Source organism: Rhinoderma darwinii, chromosome 1, assembly GCF_050947455.1.
Source record: "Rhinoderma darwinii isolate aRhiDar2 chromosome 1, aRhiDar2.hap1, whole genome shotgun sequence".
NCBI classification, from domain to species: domain Eukaryota; kingdom Metazoa; phylum Chordata; class Amphibia; order Anura; family Rhinodermatidae; genus Rhinoderma; species Rhinoderma darwinii.
In genome coordinates, this window is record NC_134687.1 from 170,155,253 (window position 1) to 170,176,429 (window position 21,177).

The following is a 21,177-nucleotide window of genomic DNA, read 5'->3' on the forward strand; positions in this document are numbered from 1 at the left end:
TCGCGCCGCCTTCGCAGAACCCGCGTGATTAGCGACCAGACCAGGAGAAGTCGGTGCTGCATCGGTGAGTGTGTGTCATCGAACCGCCGATAGCCAGCAAGGGAACTAGTAGTTCCCTTGCAAATCCCCATGTCACAGATCCGTTTTTAACGGTTGTTACATGTATTGACAGCCGTTAATAACGGATCCATTGACTTCTATGTTAAAAAAACGGCCGTGTGAATACACCCATAGAACATCATTGTTCTGAAAATGGCCGTGTGACGGCCGTTTTGTACCATTTTCCTTGGCCGTTTTGCATCCGTTCCGGGCCGTGTTGCCGTTTTTAATGGCCGTTTTTGACCTGTTTTGCAACCGTTTTTTTCCCTGTCCGTTTTAAAATCGGATGAATTTCATTTGTACATTTTTTGCCACAAACGTCCCTCTGTAGATAATGCCACACACTGCCCTCTGTAGATACTGCCACAGCCCCACTGTAGGTAGTGCCACACAGCCCCCCTTGTAGGTAGTGCCACACAGCCCCCTGTAAGTAGTGCCACACAGCGCCCCTGTAAGTAGTGCCACGGCCGCCCGGGGAGGTAATGCCACACAGCCCCCTGTAGGTAGTGCCACACAGCCCCCTGTAGGGAGTGCCACACAGCCCCCTGAAGGTAGTGCCACACAGCCCCCTGAAGGTAGTGCCACACAGCCCCCTGAAGGTAGTGCCACACAGCCCCTTGTAGGTAATGCCACACAGCCACCTGTAGGTAGTGCCACACAGCCCCCTGTAGGTAGTGTCACACAGCCCCCTGTAGGAAATGCCACACAGCCCCCTGTAGGTAATGCCACACAGCCCCATGAGGAAAGTGTTCTGCGGTGCAGCATTCAAATGTAGTGCGGCATATGCTGCGTATTCTGCGCAGAGATGCTGTGAGTTTGGGCCATAGACTTGAATGGGGAGCATAAATTTCGTACTAAAATTCTCAAGATGAGATTTGTTGCAGTTTGGACAGCGTTTACGCAGCGGAAACGCTGTAAAAACCACTGAAAATATGCCTGCGCATATAAAGTTTGCTACTATCAATACTTTACACTAAATCCACAGGTAAAACCCCTGCGGAAAATCTGCAATGATTTCCGACAATATGCGCAGCAAAAAAAAAAACAACACAACTTGCTGCAGATTTCTGTGACTAATTTACCTGCGCATTTATGAGATTCCAATGCGGATTTTCCATTGCGAAAACATACTCTAAGAAATAATATATATACTATGTGTGGTCTAATAATCTCTAGCAAGTGCAGCATGTATGCTCAGATGAAGATTATTTGTGTACTAAAGATATGTAAAAAAGCTCTTTAGTCCAGAGATCCTTGTTCTTTTTGTTTATATATGATATGTAAAATATGCTGCGGAAAACTTTACAATGTAAGCTTACGGGGAAAATATTCCGCAACGCAAGAAATTGAGAAACCTGTTTGAGTTGCGGAATATTTTTCCCATTAGACATTGTATAGTTTTCCGCAGTGTAATTTTATGCTGTGAAAATACAAGGCAAATATACGCTAGTGTGACTGCACCCTTAGGACTTGTCCATACGTAATAGAATTACAGTGTATTGCGGACGGAAAATACGCAGAAAACAGTATCAGCACAGTGGGTGAGATTTAACAAATCTCATCCACACGCTGCGTAAAAATTCAGATCAGAAATTTACCTGCGGTGCGTATTTTTCAGACCGCAGCATGTCAATTCCTGCTGCGGAAAGTGGACAGAATTGCTGCGTTTTTCAGAGATGTCACCATCTCCCAACATTGAGAAAAACGCTGCAAAATATGCACCATTTTCTGCAGTCAAAAATGCAGGAAATGGTGCGGCTTTTCCACAGTGGAAAGTCTGCTACTTTCAACGGAATTGCTGCAGAAATTTTCTGCAGCAATTCCGTTACGTGTGGACAAGCCCTTACACAGCACAGGCTATAGCCTTTACACAGTGTTACAGAACTGCATCAATCACTAAGCTCTTGTAATACCTTTTCTTTGTCTGTGTTAATCAGTCTTTTGTCATCTCTGTTCTTGAGTTTTCCTGGGGCTTCTGCGGTTGGAAGGGATGAATGGAAGATGAAGAGCTTCCCAGCACATTCTGCAGTCTGGCAGTGAAGAAAATAGAATAATTGACATTATATACAATAAGTAGGAATTGTCATTTTATTAATAAATATATAAATTGATATTTGTCCATACAATTCAATGGTAAGGATATCATATAGTATCATGCAGTAGTATACCGCTACCATCCAGTACATTTTAAATTGTACATGCCTTGAACGACAGCTTTGATACAAGTTAAATTGCATTTATAATATTTGTACTCTATACTTGTGATCTCTTTATTTTCCTGTGGCATATTGTGACTTCTTTATGTCGTCACTCTCCGACATCCAATGAGATATGATAAAATGTATTGTCACTATACAGTGTCTGTGAGAATGACCACTGCTACACGTTGTCTGCATTCTGTACAAGGCAGCCCTGCATACTAAGTGGAAAGAAGGGGTTACTTGGAAAACTGGGTCTCACAGGAGAGAGCAATAACATGTACCAGGGTGGGCCATTTATATGGATACACCTAAATAAAATGGGAATGGTTGTTGATATGGTTTGTGGCACATTAGTATATGGGAGGGGGGAAACTTTTCAAGCTGGGTGTTGACCATGGCGGCCATTTTGAAGTCGGCCATTTTGTATCCAACTTTAGTTTTTTCAATGGGAAGAGGGTCATGTGACACATCAAACTTATCGAGAATTTCACAAGAAAAACAATTGGTTTTAACGTTACTTTATTCTTTCATGAGTTATTTACAAGTTTCTGACCACTTATAAAATGTGTTCAAAGTGCTGCCCATTGTGTTGGATTGTCAATGCAACCCTCTTCTCCCACTCTTCACACACTGATAGCAACACCGCAGAAGAAATGCTAGCACAGGCTTCCAGTATCCGTAGTTTCAGTTGCTGCACATCTCGTATCTTCACAGCATAGACAATTGCCTTCAGATGACCCCAAAGATAAAAGTCTAAGGGGGTCAGATCGGGAGACCTAGGGGGCCATTCAACTGGCCCACGACTACCAATCCACTTTCCAGCAAACCGTTCATCTAGGAATGCTCGGACCGGACACCCATAATGTCAGCCATAACTTGTAAATAACTCATGAAAGAATAAAGTAACGTTAAAACCAAGCACACCATTGTTTTTCTTGTGAAATTCTCGATAAGTTTGATGTGCCACATGACCCTCTTCCCATTGAAAAAACTAAAGTTGGATACAAAATGGCCAACTTCAAAATGGCCGCCATGGTCAACACCCAGCTTGAAAAGTTTCCCCCGTCCCATATACTAATGTGCCACAAACAGGAAGTTGATATCACCAACCATTCCCATTTTATTTAGGTGTATCCATATAAATGGCCCACCCTGTATATTGCTCATTGCTGACCAAACATTTACCATATTGTATGTAGGCTCTTGTCTGCCTTACCTACTATACTTCTGTAGCAGCTTCATAATTCTTATAAAGATGCTGCATTCATCATCATAATACAATATGTAATTGAACAGTATTACAAAACTCAAAAAATAGGGAATAGATGGTACACACATGTGGTGATAATACATTGTTAACCTTTAGAAAATCATATAAAAAAAACAATGAAAATTATCTGAGATCTTGAAATTGTAGAAAAATTGATATACAAACAAGTGGCAGAACTCTATTATATAATGGTTACGTTTTATCTCGCTAAAACTGAACATTATTGAGAATATATACAGGTATCATTAGGTCTCATGTTACAAGTATGAAGGAACAAACCAGAAGACCACGGCTCCTTCCTCTTCTATAATGGATGGGACCAAATGGGAACCAGCCCCCATGTGCCATTGATAATAATAGTGTCTTCATATGTGGCAGAGGTGCCATGCGGCTGCTACCTCTACAGCGCTATAGATGGGCATGTCTATTAATTGTATACTGTGTATTTTGCCCTGATTACAGGACAAATAAATGTGTCTAAAGGCGAAAAAACTTTATTTCTTAAAATTACCACACTGACTTATTAACAAGTCAAGTAACTTAAATTATAGCAAAGTACCTGCATGTCAGGAAATAGTGGTGAAAAAAAAAACATAGGAGAAAAACTGCTGTATAGTGTAACAAACATGCACCCATAAGAGCATAAAAACAATCTACTGCCTGCCGCATCTCCCAATGGACATCTTTCTTGGATATCAGAATATAACAGTGTCAGAAGAAAGAAACTGTAGATTTTGGGACTGTTGCCTTAGTACATTTTATTAAAATCCTTACAGACATTTATCAAAAATGTAGGTCATAGTTGGCAGGGAAGAGGCGAGCTCATGGGCCGAGTCCGCTCCATACGCCGTGTGTCAGCTATTACCTCACCGCTCCTCTTCTCCCCTCCCGGTCCCCTCAGCATGCTGGAGCTCATACAATGTCCTGATGCTGGGCAGTGTCAGAACGTTGCATGTGACGCAGTACTGATAACATTGAGTGCTGCATCGCATGTAAGACCCTGATGCTGCTTAGCGTCAAAATCTTGTATTAGTCGCACAGCCTGCTAAGAAAGCCAGAGGGGACCTGGAGGGGAGAAGAGGAGCAGTGAGGTGAGTAGGTTTTCTTTTTATGTTATGGTCAATGGGAAGAGGAAAATGGATGACGCACAGCCGGCCGAAAGATGCAACACATTTATTAAGAAGCCTTTGCCTCTTAATAAATGTGTCGCATCTTTCTCCAAGTTCCTTTCTCTTAAGACTGGTGTTCCATACGCTAGTCTTAACAGAACGAAAGTTGGGGTAAGATAAAATGAAAACTTCCTCCTGAATTCGATGAAAATCCCCCCCCCTAAGTGCATTTGTTTTAGTAATATAAAATCCATTCTAACCTTTAGTGCCTCTATGCCAGCCTGGATAACAGGGGCAAATATTGTTTCACTTTCATTGGTATCTGCAAACATCTCTGGAATCTGACTGAGCAGGCTGCAAAAGAAAGTATTCATCGTGTTAATAAACGTAACATGCTACTCTGCTGGAAAGCCCATGTTAAATACATGACACTGTAATAACAACGGGGATCAGGGTGACAAACAATATATTTTTATCTTATCCAGTTTTTACTCAGGAATGACCACTTAGCTAATTGGAACTTTTTTTCCCTCAAAACTAGGCTAGACTTCCATCCTGATCTTAGAGAAAGGAGTAATGCCCCTACCTGCATAGATGAGTGCTCGCGGATGCCCGCCAGTGAAGAGCAAAAGAAGTCGTAGTCATGTAAGCAAGAGAATACACGCTCATTTGTTCCCGACACAGTACCTCTGCCTCAGCTCTGCTGTTGTCCCGGGGTTACATGCATATTTTGTTGTGGATTTTGATGCAGATATAGTTGCGGATTTCACTCCTTGCATAGTAATTAATGAAATTCACAGTGAATGGGGTTTGTTAAAGTTAATTTGTTGCAGTGGGATTCAAACCAAAATTCGCAATGTGTGAACATAGCCTAACGGTGGTTATAGAAGGTTCCATTTTGAAGACACCTTAAAGGAAGTATTGGTGAATTTCTAATTAAAGGGGAATTCCATTGACCGTCTTTCTTGACATGTGAGAAGTGTCACATAAGAGCTCTCACTGATATGTTCCTGTTGTTGGAGTTCCCCTTTAAATAGCAATAGTAATTCCAGTTTTCTTGATTTTAAATAAGTATTATACATACTTAGACCTCATTCGGAAGGCCGTAATAAGGGCGCATTTTAGCGTACGTATTACGGCCTCAATTCCCGGCCCAACCGCGTGTATATTGACCCAAATTAATAACATCATAGATTTGAACGGACCAATCAGACTATCATAGAGAAGAGATGGCTTAAGAGGTTTGTGTTAAACCTTAAAGGTCTAAAATAAAATCTGTCCTTGTTGCCCATAGCAACAGAAACGTTTTGTTTTTTTTCACAGCAGCTTAAAAAATTAAAGCTGAGCTGTGATTGCTATAGGTAACAAGGCCAGTTTTACGGATAGTTCTAATAACTGAGACCCTTTGAATACAGTAATTATATTTTATTATAAATGAATTAAATATGTTTTGAGATATGCAACTAAAAAGATTATTTGGCTCATACATTTTCAATTTAGGAGCCAAAGGCACCTATGTAGGTATTTTTGTTTTAAGCCCTGTAATTAAAAACCGTATATTACTTGTTAATGACTGATCTGGATTCATTAAAGTTGACAAGAAAACCATCCAGCAGAGGCAGGAAGACTTCAGCCACGTCCGTCACCACCATCATCTGTGGCTGGGCTAGGTTGCTATTCACATTGTAGAAATGCAGAACCTTATTGTAAGTCACAAATCCCACGCGAATAGCTGAAGACTCAGCATTCTCTTCTCTGCAAACAAACGGATCAGTTATTGAGATTAAATACAGTAGTAACAGATACAAATATGGCAATGCATCTTAGAGTTACATTTAGTTATAGAACCTTAATAATGGAATATCCCATAACCGGCAAATCTGTCCGGCGGCCCTGTTTGAGGAGGGCATCCAACCACTGAATTTGGTTATCTCACCCACGACAGTTTGCATTGCAATTTGTCACATTCTTCAAAGGTGCCCCTTTTGCCCAAAGTAAAAATGTTACTATACATGCCAAATGTCTCATAAATATACCACCTTGTGAACTCCTTTTGAAAGATCCTGCCACTGTTGGTCTGTTCTGTTGCCCGTTTCCAATGTATGTAAAATGACTGCCACACTCTCAGACTACCCAGCGTGCTTTAGTAGTTTAAGACAAGCCCCCATGCCCTTGGATAGACCAGTAGCGATGTTTCCATCCTATCTGTGTCTTCCCCTGCAGGTCCTGTTGCAGGGTTCTGGCTGAAGCCGCAGCGGAAGAGCTGCATAACAAGAGTCAGATATTTGTTCTTGATGTCACCGGTGCTCTCCCGTCTTCCGATGCACTCTTCTGTGCGGTCATGCTGTCGCTTACTATGCAGCCTTAACCCCTGCAATGGGTCCTGCAGAGGAAGACACAGACAGGGTGGACACAGCGCTGCTGGTCCATGCAGAAACAGAGGGGACGTGTCTGAAACTACCAAAGCACACTGTGCATATAGTTTGAGAGTGTGGCCATTTTACATACATAGAAAAGGGGCACCAGATCAGACGAACAGCAGCAGCATGTTTCAAAAGGAATGCACTAGGTAAGTTTGCTATACATTTGCTATGTATAGTGAAATTCTTACTTTGGACCAGAGGGTCACTTCAAGCTAACAAAAAGTTTTTGGTTCATAAGGCTACTATGGTATACAACGTTACGTTGTGTTGACATTGCATAGTCATGTGAATAAGCCTCTGTATGTCTATAACCTTGTAATTATTATTGTTACTATTTACATAGTGAAATGCATGCATACCCTCAATGCTCATAGGAATATACAGTCGTTGGGTTCAGCTTAAAGAGGCTCTGTCACCAGATTTTGCAACCCCTATCTGCTATTGCAGCAGATAGGCGCTGCAATGTAGATTACAGTAACGTTTTTATTTTTAAAAAACGAGCATTTTTGGCCAAGTTATGACCATTTTTGTATTTATGCAAATGAGGCTTGCAAAAGTACAACTGGGCGTGTTGAAAAGTAAAAGTACAACTGGGCGTGTTTTATGTGCGTACATCGGTGCGTGTTTACTACTTTTACGAGCTGGGCGTTGTGTATAGAAGTATCATCCACTTCTCTTCAGAACGCCCAGCTTCTGGCAGTGCAGATCTGTGACGTCACTCACAGGTCCTGCATCGTGTCGGCACCAGAGGCTACAGTTGATTCTGCAGCAGCATCAGCATTTGCAGGTAAGTAGCTACATCGACTTACCTGCAAACGCTGATGCTGCTGCAGAATCAACTGTAGCCTCTGGTGCCGATGTGGCCGACACGATGCAGGACCTGTGAGTGACGTCACAGATCTGCACTGCCAGAAGCTGGGCGTTCTGAAGAGAAGTGGATGATACTTCTATACACAACGCCCAGCTCGTAAAAGTAGTAAACACGCCCCGATGTACGCACATAATACACGCCCAGTTGTACTTTTACTTTTCAACACGCCCAGTTGTACTTTTGCAAGCCTCATTTGCATAAATACAAAAATGGTCATAACTTGGCCAAAAATGCTCGTTTTTTAAAAATAAAAACGTTACTGTAATCTACATTGCAGCGCCGATCTGCTGCAATAGCAGATAGGGGTTGCAAAATCTGGTGACAGAGCCTCTTTAATGACGGCCTATTTCACTTGCATTGACACCTCTTTGGGACACATATTGAGAGTTCCCATGAACAGCTACCAAATATAAATTCAACACTTAGAATCAACTCCAGACCTTTTATCTCCTTAATTTGACACAAAATAAACAGGCCACAACCGGTCATGAAACTGCTTATCAGTCAATTATCCAATTACTTTTGAGCCTGTGAAAATGGAGGGACTGTGTACAAAATGTCTGGAATCCCTAAATGATTATGTAATATGTTTGTGCTACCTCTTGAATTAAAGCTAAAAGTCTACACTTCAATCACAGCTTCGTTGCTTTGTTTCAAATTCATTGTAGTGGTGTACAGAGGTTGAATTATGAAAATTGTATCACTGTCCAAATATTTCTGGACCCAAATGTATATTAACAATTACTTCATCAATCAGACTTAAGAGTTTTTAGGGCCTGTTCACATAAGCGTCGGCCTTCCGTTGATGGGTTCCATTAGACATTTCCATTGGAGGAACCCATGAACGGAGAGCCAAACAGAAATGGAAGCCCGACACTGATGTGAACACACCCTAAGGCCGGATTAACACGATCGTTTGCGTTTTACGCACGCCAAAAACGCAGCATTTTGCGTGCGCAAAAGGCACTTAACAGCTCCGTGTGTCATTACCATATGATGCGTGGCTGCGTGATTTTCGCGCAGCCGCCATCATTATGACACTATGTTTGTAAACAGAAAAGCACGTGGTGCTTTTCTGTTTTCATTCATACTTTTCACTGCTGTTGCGCGAATCACGCGCGTCCCACGGAAGTGTTTCCGTGTGGTGCGCGTGATTTTCACGCACCCATTGACTTCAATGGGTGCGTGATGCGCGAAAAACGCACAAATATAGGACATGTCGTGAGTTTTACGCAGCGGACTCACGCTGCGCAAAAATCACTGACTGTCTGCACGGCCCCATAGCCTAACATAGGTCCGTGCGAGGATGGTGAAAATCACGTGCGTTGCACGGACGTATTTTACGTTTCTCTGAATAAGCCCTAATACGGAGTGTTTTTTGTGGAACTAATTGGAAACCATAGTTGGTGATAGTTGGTGGCAACGGTCAATGGGTGAAAATGGCATTTCTGACTGAAATCTGTTCCATTGTAAAAAATTTATTAGACATTCCTCTCTAGTGATAATCGTTATCGATATGAATGTAGCGTGTAACAAGTATCGCTAGAGAAGCGGTCAGCAGATTTTACGCTAAAAAATATTTACAGACGGTATAAAGAAGGTGTAAAATGTCTAAACTTTATTAATAAATGTTTGTGTTTGGTACAACTTACTTGATGCCGCAATCCAGACGCTGGTAAACCACCAGGTCGTGGAGTCAATAAACGTCTTAATTAGGCACAGAAAGGTGAATAGTTAAGAATCTTCACGCTGCTTTGGTTTAAAAAAAAAAGCCCCCCCCCTATATGTGACAATCAGAGAGCAAGTATGCTCACTGATTGATAAGGGGGTGATAACATTAACAAAAGTTAATGTTGCCCCTCCCCCTGGGGTCATCTAAAGCCACAATATTTTTTGACCAGCCACAATATTTTTTAAAGCCACGACCATTCATGTGTCCACTGACCTACTCCACACCCACAAATTAATCTAGGTACGTATACTGTAGCACAAACAGACATGGCATTCTTTTTTGCTTTCTTTATGTATGCAAATACTATTGTAGTGGCTTAGCATGCTTGAGAAAAGGAGAGGGCCTTCAAAATGTTGCAGCAGTGTGCATCCATGTCAAGTAAGGACTTGAATATTTAATAAATGTAAGCCACTACGACGACTTATTGGATGAAATGTATATCCATGTATTGTGCGCTTTAAAATATTTGCACACAAAGAAAGCAAGTAGGAAAAAGCAATTATTGTCATGTCTGTTTGTGTCATCTAAAGCCATACAGGGACAGGAGGAGGATCACATCTTCCTCCTTTTCCTGCATGATGTCAACACGTCCCCTGCTGCTTCCTTCTTTCCCACTGCTTCCACTTCAGCCTACTTTAGCTCAGGTAAAGACTATTGGCTTTAAAATAAGACCAAGATTGCCGTTTTAGCCACAATCTAGCTAGAGCTAGAGTCTTTAGTAGCAAGCATCTATCAGATACCTACTTTACTACTGAAATGCTTCCCTGCCAGAACGTATAAATGTCCGTATAAGGCTTTGTTTACACCCAAAAATGTCCTCTGGTGTTATTTTTGAAAGCAACCCTGATGATTTTTCAGTTGGCTTTCCAGCTGATGTAAGCATTATGGTCTAGGGAAAAGGTAAAGGAGGTTTTCCTATATTTAACTTCTCCATTTTAATTATCTAGGATAGTGTACTAGACACATCCACAATTGACAGTACATAACTATGATGCTAGGAGCCCGGCTCCCTGCAGTGTGTTCGGTCTGGGACTTGCAGCCGAATACGTTCCGTCCATTACGGACCAAACATGCTCGTGTGAACCCAGCCTTAGGCTATGTTCACACGGGGTCTTTTGCCGAGTTTTTTGACGCGTAAACCGCGTCGCAAAACTCGGCAGAAACGGCCCGAGAACGCCTCCCATTGATTTCAATGGGAGGCGTCGGCGTCTTTTTCCCGCGAGCAGTAAAACTGCCTCGCGGGAAAAAGAAGCGACATGCCCTATCTTCGGGCGCTTCCGCCTCCGACCTCCCATTGACTTCAATGGGAGGCAGGAGAAAGCGTGTTTTATGCCCGCGGCGCTCAATGGCCGCGGGCGAAAAACGGCGCGATAATTGCTGTTCACACGGAGTATTTTGGGGGAGGACTATCTGCCTCAAAATTCAGTTTGGAACTTTGAGGCAGATATTCCTCCCCCAAAATACTCCGTGTGAACATAGCCTTTAAGTTATTTTTCTGTACAATGGTCCAGCAATCTTATTTACAAAATAGGGTAGTACACATAAAGCTGCTCAAAACTTTTTCAGACTAAAAAAAAAATATTTTACTTGCGGCTTTGTCTTTTTCTACACTTAGGCCGGATTCACACGAGCGTGTGCGCGCGCAAAAAACGCGCCGTTTTGCGCGCGCAAAAGGCACTTGACAGCTGCGTGTGTCAGCCCCGTATGATGCGCGGCTGCGTGCTTTTCGCGCAGCCGTCATCATTATGACACTCCATTTGGATGTTTGTAAACAGAAAAGCACGTGGTGCTTTTCTGTTTTCATTCATCCTTTTCACAGCTGTTGCGCGAATCACGCTCATCCCACGGAAGTGCTTCCGTGTGGTGCGCGTGATTTTCACACACCCATTGACTTCAATGGGTGCGTGATGCGCGAACATGTCGTGACTTTTGCGCTGCGGACTCACGCAGCGTAAAAATCACGCACCTGTCTGCACGGCCCCATAGACTAATATAGGTTTGTGCGACGCGCGTGATTTTGCATGGACGTATATCCTGTTCGTCTGAATAAGCCCTTAGGCTGTGATCACATCAGCGTTGGGCTTCCGTTCATGGGTTCTGTTAGAAATTTCCGTCGGAGGAACCCATGAACGGAAAGCCAAACTTAAGCCATAGCCTCCGTTTGCATTATCATTGATTTCAATGGTAATGCTTCCATTGCAAATCAATGGTAATGCAAACAGAAGCTATGGTTTCTGTTTGGCTTTCCGTTCATGGGTTCCTCCGACTGAAACTTATTAGAATATTATGACAAATATTAGATTGAATGCATTTTTAATTAAACCTGTTTTTCACAAAGTTACGTGAAGGTGGATGTGTCTGTCAACAGCCCGTCAATACAACTGCAACGGACAGGCTGTCTTCTGTAATGAAATATATAGGGATTGGCGGTACACTCCCTATTTAAGGTGTGTAATACCTGGTATTATATAAATTGTTACTTTTTACAAATTTCCAGCGTAAAAACATGAAAATATGTGCATGTAAGCATAGGCATAAGTGACACATATGGTATTGTGTGTCTAGTTTTCTGCTTGGGTCACACTTTTAGCTACAAATTTTTAAGCCATTTTTAATTAAATGAATGTGCCTATTCTAACAATGTGCCAGGTGTCTACTTTCAGAAAATATATACAGTGGATATAAAAAGTCAACACACCCCTGTTAAAATGCCAGTTTTTGTCATGTAACAAAATCAGTACAAGATGAATCATTTCAGAACTTTTTCCACCTTTAATGTGACCCATAATCTGTACAATTCCATTGAAAAACAAACTGAAATAATTAATAGGGGAAAAATAAAAATAAAAAACAAAAATAATGTGGTTGCATAAGTGTGAACACCCTCTTATAATTGGGGATGTGGTTGTGTTCCGAATTAGCCAATCACATTTAAACTCATGTTAAATAGTAGTCAGTACACCACTGCCATTATTAAAGTGATTCTGAGTAACCCCGTATAAAGTTCAGCAGTTCTATTAGGATTTTTCTGATATTTTCTTTGTTGCATATGAATGCAAAAGCCATGGTCTGTAAAGAGCTTACAAAGAATCTGATTGTTGAAAGGAATCAGTCAGGAGAAGGGTACCAAAGAATTTCCAAAGCATTAGATATACCATGGAACGCAGTGAAGACGGTCATCAATAAGTGGATTACATTTGGCATGACAGTGACATTACCAAGAACTGGACGTCCCTCAAAACTTGATGAAAAGACAAATCGAAAATTGGTCCGGGAGGCTACCAAGAGGCCTACAGCAACATTAAAGGAGCTGCAGGATTTTCAGGCAGGTACTTGTTGTGTAGTGCATCTGACAACAATCTCCTTTTTCTTCATATGTCTGGGCTGTGGGGTAGGGTGGCAAAGAAGCCTTTTCTAACAAATAAAAAAATCCAAGCCCGGCATGTGCGAAAACGTGTTATGGTCTGATGAGACCAAGGTTGAACATTTTGGCCATAATTCCAAAAGGTATGTTTGGCGCAAAGCCAACACTGCACATCGTCAATAGAACACCATACCCACAGTGAAGTATAGTGAACACAGCATTATGCTTTGGGGCTGTTTTTCTGCGCTGGAACTGGGGCTTTAGTCAAGGAGAAGGGAATTATGAACAGTTCCATATTTCACCTTTCAGCACGATAACAACCCAAAGGATACCTCCAAATCAACAAAAGAATGGCTTCACCAGAAGAAGATCAACGTTTTCGAATGGCTCAACCAGAGCCCAGACCTTAATCCCATTGAAAATCTGTGGGGTGACCTGAAGAGGGCTGTACACAGGAGATACCCTCGCAATCTGACAGATTTTGAGCGCTTTTACAAGGAAGAGTGGGCAACAATTGCCAAGTCAAGATGTGCCATGCGGACAGAGTTCTACCCAAAAAGACTGAATTCGGTCATAAAGTCAAAGGGTAATTAAAGTATAAGTTTAAAGGTGTGAATATTTATGCAACCACATTATTTTTGTTTTTTATTTAAATTTTTCCACCCTAAAAGTTTTCAGTTTTTCAATGGAATTGTACAGATTATGGGTCACATTAAAGGTGGAAATAGTTCTGAAATTATTCATCTTGCACTGATTTTGTAACATGACAAAAACTGGCATTTTAACAGGGGTGTGTAGACTTTTTATATCCACTGTAGGTATGGGGGTTCAGTATGAATGTTTTACGTTATCATTTTTGTTTTATTTGTACATGTCATAAGCGTGAAAATTGTCCTGGCTACCAAAGGTACAAAAAGTCCAAAAAAACCCTGGCAGCAAAACGGTTAAAGCATTCTTTGTTCCTATTGTTTTAACTGGTTGCTGACACAGGACGAGAATGCTCGTTCTGAGCAGCGGGGACTTCGCGCATTAGGACGAGCATTCTCGTCCTGTGTGACAGCTGTCTCTGCGCGCGATCGAGAGCAGGGCAACGGCTAAAATACACAGCCACGGCCCCGCTCTGACAGCGGAGAGGAGAAAAACATCTTCTCTCCGCCGTTAACCCTTTGAACGCCGCAATGAAAGCTGATCACGGCGATCAAGGAGAGGGGACTGCACATTGATCGCGTCACAGAAGATAACTGTGACGCGATCAAAGCCCACAACTCATATGGCCAGACAGCTCAGGGTCCATTGAAGGACCCCAGGGCTGTCTGAACATATTTCCTGTTGTTAGGGCATACTGAGGTGTGCCCTAACAACTGCCTGTGTACGATCAGTAACAGGCTAATGTACTAGCATATAGATCTATGCCAGTACATTACAGTTACAAAATAAAAATGATAAATCCCTTTATGGGATTAAAAAAAAAAGTTAAATGAATGTAAAACATTTTTTATGATAAATAAATAAATTAAAAGTAAAAAAATACACAGAAACACATTTTTTTATAATAAATAAACTTTTTCAAATATAAGTCCCAAAACATGAAATAATATAGACATATTTGGTATCGCCACGACCGTAACAACCTGTACAACAAATGTATAACATTATTTATGATGATCAGTGTATGGTGTAAAAAAAATAATATTAAAACTGCTGCAGAACTGCTTTTTTTCTGCAATTTCACCAAAATAAAAATTTATAGAAATTAAACGATAATGTATTTGTACCAAAAAATGGTACGTACATAAAGTACAACTCGTCCCGCAAAAAACAAAGTCTCATACAACTACGTCGTACAAAAAATAAAAGAGTTATGAGCGTCGGGATGCAAAGAGGGAAATCTAAAAAAAATTCTCTGTCCTCAAGGCCAAAATTGGCTGTGTCCTTACGGGGTTAAGCTCCATACGCCTGCTCCACTATAGGTATGTTGATGATTTGTTTAATCTTACAAATGTTGCATTTTTTAATTGGGTAGCCTTACTAATCCCATGGCTCTTTAAAAAACAGGATTCCTTTGTTTTGCATGCAGCACCATTTAAACTTGGTTTCTGCTGTGAGAATTGTAATAAATGTCTTCCAGGAAGTCAAGTCTTATTCAGTAATACTGGCAAAACAAGACGTGTATACATAGTACAAACAGTAGCTGTTTGCAGATAGTGAATGAACTCTGAGAGTAAGCGATAAGGGATCATAAAGTTGGAGAATTAGCTATAGAGCTATAAAAGTTGTAAAGTGTGTAGAATACTGTTTGATTTATCGTATTTATTGTATCACTGTTCTGTTGAGTGGCATCCTACAGTTCTTCGCAATAATAAAAATTACTTATAATCTTCATTTAAATTGGTAGCAGACTAAATTCATACATAGCCATAGATGTTTATTGGGCTCTACTGTATCTCCGTATGTCTCATGTTCATACGGAATCCAACAGAAAAAAAATCATGCTATTCTGCATCAGATGGTATATTACGCATGTATACTCCCCTAGATGCACCATATTAGTATGAGGACTCTGTGTGCCTCAGCACATAAGGCCTTAATCCTTTCACTGTCAAGGATGTATATATGTATATATTTTTTTAACGGATAGCACACTGACGCATTCATTTCTATGAGGCCATGCACATTTCCATTGTTTTAACGGTTCCGTGGGTCCGTTTTGTCAAAAGTAGAACATGTCCTACTTTTGTCTGTTGTTCAGTATCCGTTTCGCCCATTGAACCCTATGGGTCCGTCAAAACAACGGACGGCACACGGAAGTCATCGGCAGGGCGTGCCAAAGTTACCAGAATTCAACACATAAGATGGTTTTTAACGGACCATTTAAAACGGAAGACAAACAGAAGCACAACGTCCGTTTAAAACGGAACAATGGAACGGGTGCGGAGTGACAACGGAAACCACACGGATGTCACAACGGACACACAGATCCGTTTTAAACGCCCCATTGACAGTTCAGGGGGCTATTTACATATCGGGAGCCAAGTATAACGGCACTGATATCTAAATAACGGAGGAGAATAGAATTTTTGTTAAAGTGAGACAAGGTTTGTGCAGCAGTGCCTATTACATACTGCACATGTATAGGCTGGTGAAACGCTCTCTTTAAGGCACTGCCTAGCAACAGGCACAATAGGAAGAAGGTGACAACAATACTGTCGTAGCATGCAGAGTTGACAACCACCAGCCTGCAGAATTCTTGATGACATGCCACTAGTATCTGTGTCCCAGAAAAATGTCTGGCGTTTGCAGACCTAGAGTCAGAATTACAAAGTAAAAGTATAGTTGTTTTGTACTGGAGTTTTTCTTTAACCTAAATAATTCTGAGGGCACATCAATAATGTATATCTTTGGAAGTCTTCCAGTAAAAACAAGTTGAAATATGTCCAAAAGATGAATCGGTTTTAAAGAGAAGAAATTATTATCTGATGTTGTTTCACTCCAGCAAAGAAATTCAGTAATTGCTCTTTTCCACTGGGAAAAATCAGGGGGCTTTCTGCAGTGAGATCATAATTTGCTCTGCATCCTTCCAGAACTGAGATCCTGCCTTGCAAAAATGACCTAATGACTATGCTTTAATGTGTCCAGGCAGGCACCAATAACAGATTTATTATAACAACATGGAGAGAGACAGTTGCTCTTCACAAGATTAACAAATACAGAGTATATACAACAATAGATACAAGATATACAGACAGATACTGCGCGAAGAAGGATAGATTTACGCATTGGGGTAGTTTAACAACCCTTTTTTATTTGTTGAGCTTCCAAAGGAATTTTTTCATGGATTTTTTTTTCCTGGCACATAGGGCTAATTTTTCATATTTTTTTTATTTTAAGTACAAAAAATACTTTCAATTTAGAGTTCTTTATATATATTTATTTATTTTATTTGCAAAATAAGCTTGGGGATATTGGTGGGCAGTAAACTTAACTTTAGCTACCAGTGCCAGGCAGCTGCTGCCAAGGCAAATTAAATCAAGAGGTGCTGTAAAAGAGGCATATATATGCACATGACAAAAATATAGTTTTTCCTCTATACAAATCAGTAGTCAGACCACAAGGTTTCGGGCACCTGTGTATAGGAAGGACAAAGCTGAACTAGAGCGACCAAGGTAATAAAGGGAGTGGGTGGATTGAAGTACTAAGAAAGGTTATCAAATCTTGGGCTTATTCTGTTTAGAAAAAAATGGCTCATGGACAATCTAAATACTATGTACAAATATATAATTGGACAGTACAGAGATATTTCTAAGGGTCTTTTTACACCTAGGCCTGTAACAATGACATGGGGGCATCTTCTGGAGGAAAGCAGGTTTCACCATCATCACAGGCAGGGATTCTTTGTGATGTTATGGTGGTTGGTTCATTGAGCAAGTTCCAGGGGTTCCTGGACGTCTTCCTTGAAAAATATAATATTACAAGTTATGGGTACTAGATATTGGAAATGGGAAGCTGATCCAGGGGTTTATTCTGATTTAAATATTTGGAGTTTGGAGTTTTCCCCTACTGAGGCAATTGCCATTAACCTCATGGGGGTTTTTGCCTACCTCTGGATCAACATGGTAGAATTATAGGTTGGACATGTTTTTTGTTTCTTTTCAACCTTATTAACTCTGTAACTATGTTAGAATGAGTTCCCCATTTTGGAGGATATGGTGTCAGTTGCGTATATTTTTTTTAACTTTATTTTTATATTTGTTTTTATTATGCAGTTTTCCACATTAACTGGGGCATACATAGGCACCCTAGTTAGACGGTAAAACAGCCCCTTTTGGTGACATCAGTTATTGGCAAAGCAGATTTGGCATGCCCGGGGACACCCGGCAATTACCTTGGTGATGCCTTTATTCACTACACAGCGTTTATAGGCAGGGTGTAAATTGAATTAGAGAACACAAAATGCTTCTGTTTTCTCTTTAGGGTGTCTTGCTGACTGAGAGCCAGACCTTCCGACCTGTTTCGGCTAGATTGCAAGAACTGGAGCTCTGGATGAGCATCGTAGATTTAAAATGGCGCAGATTTAAGCCCAGGACCAAGTGCCGTACATTTACAGTGTGTGGTCCTTTGCTGTGTTAAGATTTTGATCTGTTAAAACTTTGTATATAGGAATTTATGGCTGGAGAGATAACAAAGTGAACAGCAAAAACAATCTCCCTGCCACCTAGTGTTATAAACTTTCTGTTGATCAATAAGTAAGGGCTCATTCACACGAGCGTGAATCTCATCCCTGTGCTGTACGTTGAAACAACGCACAGCACACGGACCCATTGATTTCAGTGGGGCTATTCACACATGCATGAGTTTTCACCCAGCGAGTGTCCGTTGCGTGAAACCCCCTCATGTCCTATATTGGTGCATTTTCACGCACCTAGTCACACATTGAACGGACGACATCCGTGTGCTGTCCGTGTTTTATGCATCAATTACATTGAGAAAAAAAAAGTGCTTGCGAGTGCATGAAAAACATATGGCAATCACAAAGCACATTGATGCAAAACGCAACGCACCCGGACAGATTTAAGCGCGTTTTTTTACGCGCGTAAATCTGTCACGCTCGTGTGAATGTAGCCTAACTCTTTCTTGCTTTGTAAGCCATATAACATCTAGAAAGAGGGAAGCCTTCCTCCCTGGCTTGTTGTACAGAGAGTTTGTCGCATTTTTGTGTGGGCAAAAATAATAAACTTCATTATTTCAAGCTATTCTTTTATTCATAAATGAGAAATTCATGACAATAGATAAATAGATAGGTATATAGAGAGATAGTGGACAAAAAGTGTGGATTTTTCAGTTTCTGCTCTTAAAATGTAAATGCATACGAGATGTGTTCTATTCACGTTTCTCAGAATGTTTGCAAATATGTAATTTGCCTAGTAATACTAGCATTTAGCCAGAAGGTGGCACTAAGTCTCAATAAATCATGAAATGGTTCATGTAAACTGAATTCTGCTGCACATACACTAAAAACTGAGATTCTGCAGAGGAAATGAAGCCTTCGGAGCTACCCATTTGTCTCTTTGTTATTATAGCAAACATTTCCTTAGTTACCCATATACATTTTGTGAAAAGCAATAAATGTCCACTTAAGTATGAAAAACTACTAAATATATTAATGTAGCTATTATATAAGTTTGCACCTTGCTGCACTTAACAATTAACTCATAACTCCATATGTGTGAAAGCAAAGGTAACCTGGGAATGTATGACTACATTCTTCTCTCCACAGCAGTACAGAGTATTTCAGAGCTACATAAATAAAAAATTCACTGAAGTGATAAATGAGTAAAATGTATAATTTTTATTTCATAGCTATCTAAAAACAGGGGTACAATCACCACTGTGAAAAGCCCAACCGTGTATTTAAAAACGTATTAAACAGAATACTCCCAGGCCTAGTTCGTTTGCGAACCCTTAATGACTGGGTATGTAAACAGAGATATCAAAATATGGAATCAGCGTATAACATTGGTGTAGCAGTGGTTTGGTCCCTCGTTCACACAGGAGCCTGCGTTAACCGCACCAGATTATCCCAATGTACAGATGCACAACAATGCCACTGCCCCCTACGCAAAATTCCCTCACTTCACCCGACCCAGTGTGAACGAGGGTCCAAACCACTGCTACACCAATGTTATACGCTGATTCCATATTTTGATATCTATGTTTACATACCCAGTCATTAAGGGTTCGCAAACGAACTAGGCCTGGGAGTATTCTGTTTAATACGTTTTTAAATACACGGTTGGGCTTTTCACAGTGGTGATTGTACCCCTGTTTTTAGATAGCTATGAAATACAAATTATACATTTTACTCATTTATCACTTCAGTGAATTTTCAAATGTTCATATTTGTGGGAGCACAATATATATCGTTAAAATACAGTGAATTAGAGCTACATAAATGTTTGATTCAAGCACAGTACATTTTGTTAGGGCACCACATAAGTTCTTTGTATATAACATTACTTTTATCCAAAAGGTATTCTTACATTGCTTTAAATAGAAAATAAGGATGATTCGCTCCATATAAATACAGGTTGTGCTAGCATCTTTATGAAATATACCTATACAATAAATACTGCAAGCTTTTAAGCAGACTAAATCCTATATTCTTGTTTGCGGGACATATGCACATGAGCATGTATAGCGGCACACAGGTTTTCCTTCACTAAGCCATAGTCACTCTGTGTTCCGCCATATGGTGCCTATGTACAGCACCATTATGGAGAATACCTCTGGTATATGGCCCCCGATGGTGCATTCCTCAATTATTTTCTGATTCTGTATGCCTCCATGGTATAATTCACACTTCTATCTTAAATTGCAATACAATCTGTAAAGGATCTGCCAGGCACAACTTCTGTGTATACTCCCATAGGTAATCAGTCTGCACCTGGTTCTACCGGTATGTCTCTGAGACTGACTCCATCTTCCACCACTCAGGATGGCAGGCTTAGGAGTGGGAGAGCCTATCGCAGCCTGGCCAGACGGAGCTAGCTCCCGCCCTCTGTCTATTTATACCTGCCTTTCCTGTTCCTCCTTTGCTTGTGATTCTTCTCGTGTGGTTTCCTGGCCTTGCTGCAGCTCCTAGCTATTTGACCTTTCTTCATATTGACCCCGGCTTACTGACTACTCTTCTGCTCTGCGTTTGGTACCTCGTACACTCCTGGTTTGACTCGGCTTGTTCACTACTCTCCTGCTCTGCGTTTGGTACCTCGTACATTCCTGGTTTGACTCGGCTCGTTCACCTCTCTTGTTGCTCACGGTGTTGCCGTGGGCAACTGCCCCATTTCCCTTTGCTTGTGTCCCCTTGTCTCTTTGTCTGTCATGCACCTACTGAGCGTAGGGACCGTCGCCCAGTTGTACCCCGTCGCCTAGGGCGGGTCGTTGCAAGTAGGCAGGGACCGAGTGGTGGGTAGATTAGGGCTCACTGTCTGTTTCCCTACCCTCCCTGTCATTACACAATCATTATGTAATAGTAACAATTAGATTTTTCTTTTTTTCCATGGGGAACATTTTATGAACTTAACCTTACATGCTGTTAAAGAAGCAAAGGTAAA

The 21,177-nt window shown here is 41.0% G+C and overlaps 1 protein-coding gene across 3 annotated transcripts in view; it reads right to left on the minus strand.

Annotated features, from left to right (window-relative positions):
• SEC24D (SEC24 homolog D, COPII component) overlaps positions 1-21,177 on the minus strand; it is a 153,457-nt gene that overhangs the window by 44,462 nt on the left and 87,818 nt on the right. For all 3 annotated transcript variants that reach the window (XM_075860586.1, XM_075860587.1, XM_075860588.1), the window contains exons 12-14: positions 6,243-6,434; positions 4,940-5,033; positions 2,013-2,129 (exon numbers count right to left, since the gene is read on the minus strand). In XM_075860586.1, coding sequence (XP_075716701.1) covers positions 2,013-2,129; positions 4,940-5,033; positions 6,243-6,434 — 403 coding nt within the window. The remainder of the gene's footprint in view (positions 1-2,012; positions 2,130-4,939; positions 5,034-6,242; positions 6,435-21,177) is intronic.